The sequence below is a fragment of the Aythya fuligula genome, chromosome 3 (assembly GCF_009819795.1).
Source record: "Aythya fuligula isolate bAytFul2 chromosome 3, bAytFul2.pri, whole genome shotgun sequence".
In the NCBI taxonomy this organism is placed as follows: Eukaryota; Metazoa; Chordata; class Aves; order Anseriformes; family Anatidae; genus Aythya; species Aythya fuligula.
Window position 1 is genome coordinate 17,259,690 of NC_045561.1, and position 11,711 is coordinate 17,271,400.

Sequence of the window (11,711 nt, forward strand, 5' to 3'; positions counted from 1 at the left end):
AGTTCTACAGTAAAACTTAGAGATCATTTTATGTCTTCAGTGTTTGTGTTCATCTTTCACTTCAGAGCACTTCGCTAAAATTCTTCAGATGATTTAAAGTTTTGTATGCTTGTAGTTCAGAGCTAATAAAGTTGCCTTTCCTACCTACCTGTGAGAAGAGTTTGACTGCACAATTCTTACTAAAATCAATATACGTTGTATGATTTGATGTACAGCCCGTCATGAAATGTCCCTTGGTGTACATTTTGTTATGTGATTTGTGATAGTGTCCCATCTACTGATCTTTAATGTTTTCCAATGATAAAGAGTGTTGCAGAGTTAATGATTGGACTATATGTTATGCAATACATTTGGGGACTAATTCTGAAATGTTTTTTTTTTTTTTCATTTGCAGGGATATTAAACCAGACAACATTTTGATGGATATGAATGGACATATTCGATTAGCAGATTTTGGTTCTTGTCTGAAACTGATGGAAGATGGAACGGTAAATTAGAAAGAATGATATATTCATAAACACATTTTCCTCAGTCCCTTGCTAGCCACTAAAATATATGTTAATAAAGAGAAAAGGTGCCTTATGTCAAATGAAATGGAATTGCAATGGTATTGGTATGTAACTAGCCTGAGTTCAAAATACTACTGCATGCTGTCTGGACTTACTGTTCATAAAATGCTTTGGTTAATATATGTAATCATATATATTCTCTCAAATATAACACTCCAGGGCGTGATATGTGCCCTAAAACCTAATTAATCAATAACAACTCTAGACTAACCTTTGGCAGTTTTTCTTTCTCTTTTATTAAATATTCATAAGAGTTTATCAAAAAATGTCATTGGAATGCCTATTAATGAAGTAACTTGGATGCTTAAGTGTTCTTTTATAAATTTAGAAGCTTTTTTTTGTGTTTAGGTTAAACTAGGCTAAGTTTATATACATGCACAGTGCCACAAGCTGCAGTGTCTGTAATGATGGAAGTTGATTTTAGTCCTGCAAATGTAACTTCTACAGGTCCAATCTTCAGTGGCCGTTGGAACGCCAGACTACATCTCTCCAGAAATCTTACAGGCCATGGAAGATGGAAAAGGGAAGTATGGGCCTGAGTGTGACTGGTGGTCCCTGGGCGTTTGCATGTATGAAATGCTTTATGGAGAAACACCCTTTTATGCTGAGTCCTTGGTGGAGACCTATGGGAAAATAATGAACCACAAAGTTAGTGCATTTTCTCTTTCTGTCTCTCTCTCAGCTAATTTTAATAAGCAATGGAGTAACTTGGAGGTGTATTTAAAAATGAGGTTTTATGTAATGATTATGTCAATGTTTATAAATGTAGAACATAAAGTATGTTTCCGTATAGAGTTTATGGTTATGGATTGCAGATGGCTTTGCTTTGGGATAAAGCAGTTCAAAGCTAAAATGTGGATTTGGAAACATGGCTGCTAGTTCGCTCTATGGAACAAGTCTTGGATACGTTGTATTGCTCCTTTTGTGTTACTTTCTTCTGTTGGTTCTACTGGTTGGCCTATACAGCAGATTCTTAAGTGTTCTTCCACTTGTGCAGAATCCTACAGTTTAAGATAAATTCAAATAAGAAAATCTAGGAGATACATTTTTAATAGGTTCTATCTTTTGTCAGAAGTCTTTTTCCTAGAAACCTTACTATGTAAATTTAAGAACATGCGTATTTGCACATTTGTTTTTCTACATAATAGTTTTCACTCAGAAGAGTGATTTCTCCAACTTTTTGGTGGTAACAAACTGTTTGCTCTTATCTTAATTTTTAAGGAGAGGTTTCAGTTTCCTGCTCAAGTGACAGATGTCTCTGAAAGTGCAAAGGACCTCATCCGAAGGCTCATTTGTAGCAGAGAACATCGACTTGGGCAAAATGGGATAGAAGACTTTAAGAACCATCCATTTTTTGCTGGAATTGATTGGGATAACATTAAAAACTGTGACGCACCTTACATCCCAGAAGTCAGCAGCCCCACTGATACCTCAAACTTTGACGTGGATGATGATTGCTTAAAAAATTCTGTAAGTATATAATTAACATTTTGACAAATCTGTTTTTGTTTTATACTTTACAACAAGACAAAATGGCAGTTCATTTCTGTGTGTTCATGATGTTCTGCACAAATAATAAATAAATGAAGCTTTGAAGAACCTGCAGGGGGGTATAAATTCGTAGCTTGTAGTCTGATCTTCCAAGTATATATCTGTAGGGATAATTTCTGTTAAATATTGTACAGTCATTGTAACTTCACATGCTTTACTCACACTATGACTTATTTGTAGTGACAACTTCTTAATGTCCAGGTTTTATAAATAATAATATATTGATATGTAGATAGTTTGCAAGCCACGATTTCTAATAGAACATTGTTGGTTTTTGTATTAAGTTTGCATAATGCATTTAGTTGTAGTGCTGTATTAGTAATTGCTTGTATCTCTGCCAAATCTCAGTTCATTCTGACTAAAATTTTTCAAGCTTCTTTTCTGACTTAAGTTGAGCTTTAGAAAATTTAGGAAAAATGTTACAGCTGTTTTTTTCAGGAGCAATCTTAGTGAGAAATAAATAATTTTGCCTTTGCTAAAAAGCTTGCAGCTGATGATTTTTAACAATCTTAGTGTTTCTATGCTATTAAACAGGACCTTTGACAGATGATAGGGATCCTAGCATCAGAGAAATGCCTTGTGTCATCTCTTTGGAAATGCATTTTTATTTATTGAAAGGTGCAGAAATCTGTTGTTTGCATGTGAGGTGAAGCATTTGCACTGCTTTTGCTTTTGTTTTCTGAACTGCTTATGCTTCTCAGTTCCATTGAGCTTCCTGGACCCACAAATAAGCTTTAGTCAACATGACTTGATATAGGCAGGATGTGACTGTTGTTTGCATTCCCCTTCCTCCAACAGCACAGTAAAACCAGATGAAATCCAGTGGTAGAGGTATGTGGTATGGAACACCTTTCAAGCAGACAGATCAGGCGAATCAGTCTAGCTACATAAGAACAACATGCATTTTTTACGTTTTTTTCATCAGTTCTTATACTGAATGTCAAAATGTCTGGAAGAGGTGGAAAAACTCTCAACTTGAACTATATGAAAAGTAATAAATTCTGTGGCTACAGTGTGTAAAGCAGTCCTAATTCTCAGTTGTTTTCCACTTGAATCTGGTATTGCCCATTTCCCTTCACAACTATTTTTATCTTACAACTTTTTTATACCAGCTTCCAATACATTTGCATATTATTTTGTCCAGGGACAACTGTCAGGATTGGGTGGTAAAAATGGATTCTGTCTGTAGCAGGTGTTTGTAAAACTTGATTACTTTTTGTACCTTATTCACACTGTCTAAGCTTCTCCTGTCTAGGGGCCTTTTTTGATATGAAGATCATTTTTCTGCTAGGTTTTAAGGTCAAATTTGTGAAGTAATATAGTTGATGTCACCACCAAAGAAGTAATTTTGGATTTCTTCTTCTTTCTCTGTTTGATTTCAGGGAAAAAAAAAAAAAAAAAAAAAAGCATTAAATTTTCTTTTATTTCAAATGCTTTATCACTTTCAGGGTCACAAGCTTCTTCACAGGGGGTTGCCTTTGATGACCATTATGTAAGCAGGCATTATGCAAGACAGACTGGGCGGCAACCTGTAGTGTAACAACATAAACCTTGCATCTTGGGATTAAACAGGAAACTTTTAACAATATACTTAAGAATATTAGAACTCATAAGAGTTCCAGAAATGTAGCAACAGGGTTGTTTTAGCCTGAAGAGAAACTCAGAGATTTGTCTTGATTTGTAGTTGTCTGTAGTTTGTTGATTTGTCTGGCAGAGAAAAGGAACAACGATGATAAAAATGTTCAAAATACTAATGAGGTTAGAAAACCCTCTTATAATACTTTTTTCTAGAAAATGTCTAACTATTGTTCCCTCAAAATAGAGAGAGCCTACTCAGAAAAGGGGTAAACCTATGGGCAAAAGCGCTGCTGACTGAAGAGCAGAGAGGAGTAAAAGAGGGAATGAAAAATACTGTGTGTGCTAACAGCTTCTTGAAAAATGGAAGGAATCAATTGTCTTTTAATCTTTAGTATATTCCGCTTTCCTCCAGTGATAGCCTGTTTAATCAGAAAAACATTTTTATGCCAGCGTGTTATATTTTTATATATTGCCAGCTATTATAGGTAGATTTAGGTGATGCCATTTCATATTTGAGCTGTACATAAGGATGACTGAGAATCTAGTTAATATGATATTGTCGCTAACATTTCACACATGATTAAACTCTTTTTTTATTATTTTTCTAATCCAGTGGGATATTACTTGCTCAACTGTTGTGTTATTTTTCTAGGAGACAATGCCTCCACCATCACACACTGCATTTTCTGGCCATCATTTACCATTTGTGGGTTTCACATATACGAGTAGCTGGTAAGTAAGATTTCTGAAATTGTCAGTAGGATAGTTCCATAATATCCTGTTTCTCTCTGAAACCCACAGTAGACAGATTAGAAAGGAATGTGGTATACTGAGGAGATTACCAGGGAATAAGCTAAAATGCTGTATGTCCAAAACAGTGAACCTTCTGCAGGTAAAATTTACATCAATCTAAAGGTCACCAACTGTGTTCAGGGGTGTTATGTTGAAAATGGTGTTTTTCAGACAGTGTAAGAAGTTGACCACTTATGGCAAAGATAAGATTAGATATGTGGACCCAGAGAGAACTTGGCCTATAAGTCTTTAAAAACTGTTTTATTTCTAGTCCTTTGAAACTCTTGTAAGTTTGAATGGAAAAAACAAAAAATTATTCTTAATTGATATTTTGTATTAACATGGTATTTGTCATGGTCATCTCTACTGCTAAGTAAAACAGTAACAACAAAATCTACGTACTCTTCCTTAATCATTATTTACTTATTTTTATAAATGATTACAACTATTGAAAAGGCAGGCATGTTTCTGCAAACGTGCTTAGTACTGGTTATGTGAGATGACCTGTAGATTTCAAAAGGATTATTTGCATAAGTAGCAGTATGTGTAAATGAGTATACACAAAACCAAGGCCTCACAGTATTTCTGATATATAGATGCTCTGATTTTCATGTGATAATTTCACACCATTTGTTGTAGTTGTTATAAGTAAAGTATTTGGCAAACTTGATGAATAATTTTAAAATAAACTGTTACTCTAATCTTACTCTTTAGAAAATCACTTTTTGCTATCTGGAAGCTAACTTGAACTGTCTGTAATGGTCATTTTTAATCAGGAGTTTATTCACTTTTATATTATTAAAAATGTACTGGGGATATCAGTCATGCTAGGTAGAAATGAATTCAAGTTTTCTTAAGCACATATTGACAAAGTATTATTTTATTGTGTAATGATTTATGTAGTTATTCACAATTTAAACAACTTTACTGTTTTGTTTTTTAAATTTTAAACACATCCTGTTGTAAAATCAAATACTGTTTTATTTTCTTTCCCAGTGTGCTTTCAGACCGCAGCTGTCTCAGACTGACAGCTGGACCACCCTCCATGGATCTTGATGCAAGTATCCAAAGAACTTTGGAGGACAGTTTAGCAACAGAAGCTTATGAGAGGAGAATAAGACGTCTAGAACAGGAAAAGCTTGAACTTAGTAGAAAACTGCAAGGTAGAAAAATCTTTCTGTCATGATTTTGACTTAATTAGCTTTCTGTTATGTGAAGCACAGTTTATTCAGTGGAGAAAAAAAATATAACTTATGGAATGCTTTCTAGAAGAAAAAAAAATCTCTTATTTCTGTTGACATATTAAACTTCTAATAGTCTTTATGCTTGAAATATCCTATGTATGCAACTTCTTAAAACATGCTAACACTGCTTGCACTATGTCTTATATAACCATTCTGGTGTAAAGATTTAATTGTAAAAATCTCTAAGAACTTAATTTGTCCAGTTGACAGTTGCCAAAAGTAATCGGTCCCTACTCATCAGAAATTATATATCATGGCATCCTGAAAATAATTGGCATTATAGCATCCTGAAAAAATTGACCATTAGCCATTAGAAATTATAAATCATAGCATCCTAATCTGTAGACACGTATAGTTTTTTTTTACAGGAGTAAGACTTGGTCTTGCTGGAGACTGGAAAAGATTTTTGACACATAAATGACTGTGTAACCTAATGCAGTGCTTGAATTCTCAATGGTGTATGTTGCTTTCTATTGTTCTGGGGGAAAAAAGAAACATGTTTTTTCATTAGATCTGTAGAGGCATTTAATAATAATTACAACTGTAGTTTTCTGAAATATTCATCGTAATTTAAATTTCTACCTCAGTGCTGTTTTTGCTTTAAGGTTTTGAGTCTGCGTGTTAGGTGTTAATGTCTGGGATATGGCCTTAAGTGCATACATGTAAAATGCCTCAGTAGAGGGCCTTTTTGGCATGTCTTAATTAACCAGTAATATCCTTCTGACCACCTAAATGTCAGGCATTGTGATTGGTTCTTCTCTCTTACATCTGTTTTTAGAGTCCACCCAGACAGTCCAGGCTCTGCAGTATTCAACAGTGGATGGCCCAATTACAGCAAGCAAAGATTTAGAAATTAAAAGCTTAAAAGAAGAAATTGAAAAGTTGAAGAAACAGGTAACAGGTAAGTTATAAATATTAATGTAACAACTGTAACAGTAAAGAATAATTTGACAAGATCTTTTTCCCCCAGTGCTTTCCTTTTAAAGAATTTTCTAATCTATTTTTACTTCTCATTTTATTGTTTGCTTCTCAGTTGTGGTGCAACATTTTTTTCAAATGCAGCTTAGTACTTGGTACTTGAGTAATTCCAGTTGCAAGGGAAAGGAAATTTCAGTGACTTCTGCTATTACCATTAGTGGTGAAGTTCCACTGGTTTTAAATTGTGGTATTGCTAATTTACATGGATGCAAATCAGGCTCTACCTAAGAATCTGAAACCATGACAAATTTCCTCTGTGATTCCTTGTGTCTTTTTGTTTTGTTTTTTTTTTTTTTCCTTCCAAGAATGTAGTGCAGGTGTAGATAGAGCAATTGCTTGGTTATTTTTTGCTCTATCAAAACTCATGGCTGTCATTTTACAAGTCAAAGTCACTTTGCTGTCGTTTACAAGCCACTGTAACATACCTTAGTATTTCTCGTTTTATGTGCAGTTACATAGATAGTAAACTGGAAAGAAGGAAGGTATTGATTCTTGCTTACATGGCTAAACAAACTTGAGGGATGAAGACTTCAGTCTAGCAGTTTTAACAGTCTGAAAAATATTTAGTTTGTGGTTTAACCCAGTAGACAGCTAAATGCCACACATCTGTTTACTCACTCCTCCTGCCCACAGTGGGATGGGGAAGAAGATGGGCAAGTGCAAGAACTCAAGGTTGACTTAAGGACAATTCAATAAGAAAGAAAAACAACCCCTGCCAACACTCACACACAAAAAAAAGTACTTTAAGCTTGAAAGAACTTTAAGCTTGAAAAGCATTTTTGAAATTTGTGCAGGTAAAGAGCTGAATTTCTTAAATTAATGTCATGTTATGATTTTTTAGAACTCTCAAACTGGTTAAAAGCAAAGATCTACCTAGTGCAGTATCCTGTGTTCTGAAAGAGGCTACTGGAAACATTAATGGAGAGTCAAGGAAATTCAATATACCCAATTTATCTTTGTTATACTTACTCTCCCAGATTCACCATATTTTAAGAATTTCTAGAGTAAGGATGAATTTTATTTAGGAAAATTAACAAGACTGATGGAGATTGTTACGTATTGAGACTAGGAATGTAGAAAGAAGGAGGACAAATCCTATTTTTCTTGTCAACCCAAACAGGAGAAAGTGTGCATTTTATGAGAGAAAAACCAGATACGGTAGATTGAAATCTACTTGTATAACTGTAGGTTACCTGTGGCGAGGGAAAATACAGTGAGAAAAGGGTCAAAGAAACGAAAAAAAAAAAAGTTGTTCTGGTTTGTATTTGTGAAAAAGCGTCATTCACTTCCTTCAGGAATGCCAGCAGGGGTACCCATAGAAAGAATAACTGGAAATTAACTTCCAGACATTTTAGTTGCTGTGTTTAGACTCTGCTGCTATGTTACAGGGCGGAAGCACACTATATATGAATTGCAGATTGTAGCACATAGATTATATTATGCTAAAATTGTGTGGTCTGAAAAAGTCTGTGTTACAGATGTACAGTTGGACAGCTTCTCTGGCGTGATGTAGCAGTTTTGCATTGTATCATAAGCATTATTTTTTGGATGTGAATGTGGCTTAAGTAGCTCAGGGAGGATCTCACTAGTCTGAGTAATGTCCTGTTGGTGCTGTGTCAGAACAAAGGATTTTGTGAAGCTGTTCTCCAGCCAGATGTCCTTCCAATTGTTGCTGTAACGAGGAAAGGCAAGACATGATCAGAAATCTCTGTTCTGCAACAACACTCAGCTCCGGTTTTGGTTCCTTGGGACCAGTGAAAAGCAACAATCATTAGAACAGTTTTTTCATAAGAACATGCATATATAGAAAAGCAACAAAGTCAGTTTTAACTCATATTTTCCTCTTGACTTACTGAGCTGCAGCTCAGATTTTAGTGCATTCTTGCAAATATTACTCTCTTTCTTCGGTATTGAGAAAAAAAAAAAAAAAAAAAAAACAAAAAAAAACAGTGTGGAACATTCTCCAACACAACTGATATCCATTTCTATTTATAAAAGAATTCAGTGTCTGGTAAAGGCAGCTAATATTGAGAATATTAATTAATATTATTTTCCCTTAAGTACCAGTAAGAATTTTCTGTTTCGTGCCACATACATATTTATATATTTATTCCTATAAACATGCACTTTTGGTTTTTGGGTTGGAAGTGAAAAATGTGATCAAATAAGGAAGACGTACAGTCATCTAATTCATGCCTAGTCACCACATAGCTTTCCCAGTATATATTTGAACACCTTGCCAGGTCCAGACATTACAGTCACTAAATAGAAGGCACTCATATGTGCCTTGAGTTGTAGCTAATCCAAGTTAATTTCATAAAATTGGGAAGAGAGAATGTTGTATTTTACTTGATCTTATGGTTGATGTGTGTGGGGTTTTTTTTGTTTGTTTGTTTGTTTTTTTAAGAAATAGATTTTAAAACTAAGTTATTGACATAAGACAGGCACAAACCAGATGATGGTCATGTCTGAGTGCACGCAGATTTAGGGGAGCTAGTTTCCAGCTTACTGGATGACCTTTAAAATATCTATATTTCCAAGTCTAGAACTGATGAACTTTTAAGAAGGTTCAGTTCAGGTGCAGAGCTGAACGTTATGCTTTTGGCTTATCTCTTGGGCAATTAAATGTAATGCAGTAACTTCCTACGGTGAGTGTTTGCATATATTAGCTAAAATGTGAGCAACAGCTAGAGTGCTCAGAAGGAAAATTACCATTTACTACTCACATGTTACAACCAGCTTTTATATTCTTTAACCTGTTTTGCTGCCTCTTCTGGAACTCTAAGTGTAAACACACATATAAAAAGGTAATAAAAATGAATGTTAAATTGTGTCAAATTAAAGAGTGTAACCAGGGGAACCTTAGAAAAATATGATTTTTTTTTTTTGTCTGCCTATTTTTTCGGGTAATGACAAGCTAGCATATGCTTTCACTAGTTGAGGTCAAAGTTGTAATTTTTGTTCTGTAAGTTACATAGGAGAAATCTTTGAGGAATCTTTAACGTTGCCAAATATGTAAAAGGCAGGAACAGAAGAAAAAAACAGAGCTATGGAACAAAGTAGTTCATGCACAGAGGAAAGATTTATCTTGGATCAGCAGAGCCATATATAAACTTTCTTTTTGCTGGTGACTTCAGAGTAGCCTATGTAAGGCAGCCAGTTAATAATTTATGTCTTTGAGCTACATCTCTTATTTAAATGCATTCCTTTAAATTTTTAAACAAGAGTTAATGAATTAAAATGGTACTGAATATTTGTATGAGTACAAGGTAATGGTATTCTTTTACTTATAAAATTCTTGTGTTTCAGAAATTACAGTTCCTCAAAATGTATTTTTTTATTTGATTTCCCTAAGAGTCAGTCTCTTAGGGTTGCATTTATGAAAAGGCTGTAAACGGCTCTATCAAGAGTATGGATGGGTCCTTGTTCTGTGGATAAATACATACAATCCGAAGTCCTGCCACAACTATGAAATATCAAGGCATTTTGCCTTTGGTTTTAGAAATCAGAATTAACCCACCTTCACATATATCTTGCTTTAAATATGTGTTTTTAAGTGACAAGCTAGAAAGAAAACACTATCCAGAAATTTTCAGTTTTCTGTTATATTTTATGGTTGCCAGCTTTTTATATTAAAGCATTTGAGAGTATTAATATGACATTATTTAGCTGTGTCATAGAAATGTACTTTCATTGTATAAATGACAGTAAGAAAATGGTGTAGTAGTTTTTCTGTACTTAGAGTAGTAAAGTAGGTCACATAAACACAAATGGTTTTTATACTAGAAGTAAGTAAAATCTTCTGGAGTTAATTTTAAGTGTATGAACAGAGAATGTTTACCAGCTCTCTCTTGCATTGGTTACTTTTGCTGATTCTTTCTGAGGGAATTCATGGGGAGAAGGAAACTCTTTATAGTTATGATACGCTGTAAGGAAAGATATATTAGGTATCATGATATCATTAAGTATCATTGGCCCAGCCAGCACGTGTTCACGAAAGGCAGGTTGTGCTTGTCCAACCCCGTCTCCTTTTATGACTGTGTGACCAGACTAGGTGAGGGAAGGGCTGTTGATGTAGTCTACTTAGACTTCAGCAAAGCCTTTGACACGGTCTCCCACAGTATTTTCCTGGGGAAACTGGCTGCCCGTGGCCTGGACAGGTATGCTCTTCTCTGGGCAAATAACTGGCTGGAGGGCCGTGCCCAGCGGGTTGTGGTTAATAGAGCTAAGTCCAGCTGACATCCCGTTACAAGTGATGTCCCCCAGGGGTCGGTACTGGGGTCTATCTTCTTCAATATCTTTATTGATGACCTGGATGAGGGGATTGAGCGCACCCGCAGTAAGTTTGAAGATGACACCAAACTGGGAGGTAGAGTCGGTCTGCCTGAGGGCAGGGTGGCCGTTCAGAGGGATCTGGATAGGCTGGACTGCTGGGCTGAGGTGAATGGGATGAGGTTTAACAAGGCCAAGCACCTGGTCCTGCACTTTGGTCACAACAACCTCATGCAGTGCTATAGGCTTGGGGCAGAGTGGTTAGAAGACTGTGAAGAGGACAGGGACCTGGGAGTGTTGATCAGTGCTCAGCTGCACATGAGCCGGCAGTGTGCCCAGGTGGTCAAGAAGGCCAAGGACATCCTGGCCTGTATTAGAAATAGCGTAGCCAGCAGGAGCAGGGAGCTGATCGTCCCATTGTATTCTGCTCTGGTGAGGCCGCACCTCTAGTACTGTGCTCAGCTTTGGGCCCCTCACCACAAGAAGGACATTGAAGCCCTGGAGGGGCAATGAAGCTGGTGAAGGGCCTGGAGCACAAGTCCTGTGAGGAGTGGCTGAGGGAGCTGGGAAGTGCCTGAAAGGAGACTGTGATGAGGAAGAGGTTGGCCTCTGCTCTCAGATAACTAATGATAGGACTCAAGGAAATGGCCACAAGTTGCACCTGGGGAGATTTAGATTAGATAGCAGGAAAAACTTTTTCTCTCAAAGAGTGGTCAGGCGCTGGAGC

The 11,711-nt window shown here is 36.0% G+C and overlaps 1 protein-coding gene across 6 annotated transcripts in view; it reads left to right on the forward strand.

The window, feature by feature from the left end:
- Positions 1-11,711, forward strand: part of CDC42BPA (CDC42 binding protein kinase alpha) — a 150,223-nt gene that overhangs the window by 75,562 nt on the left and 62,950 nt on the right. For all 6 annotated transcript variants that reach the window (XM_032184439.1, XM_032184440.1, XM_032184441.1 and 3 more), the window contains exons 7-12: positions 395-488; positions 1,017-1,217; positions 1,791-2,039; positions 4,351-4,430; positions 5,487-5,653; positions 6,513-6,635. In XM_032184439.1, coding sequence (XP_032040330.1) covers positions 395-488; positions 1,017-1,217; positions 1,791-2,039; positions 4,351-4,430; positions 5,487-5,653; positions 6,513-6,635 — 914 coding nt within the window. The remainder of the gene's footprint in view (positions 1-394; positions 489-1,016; positions 1,218-1,790; positions 2,040-4,350; positions 4,431-5,486; positions 5,654-6,512; positions 6,636-11,711) is intronic.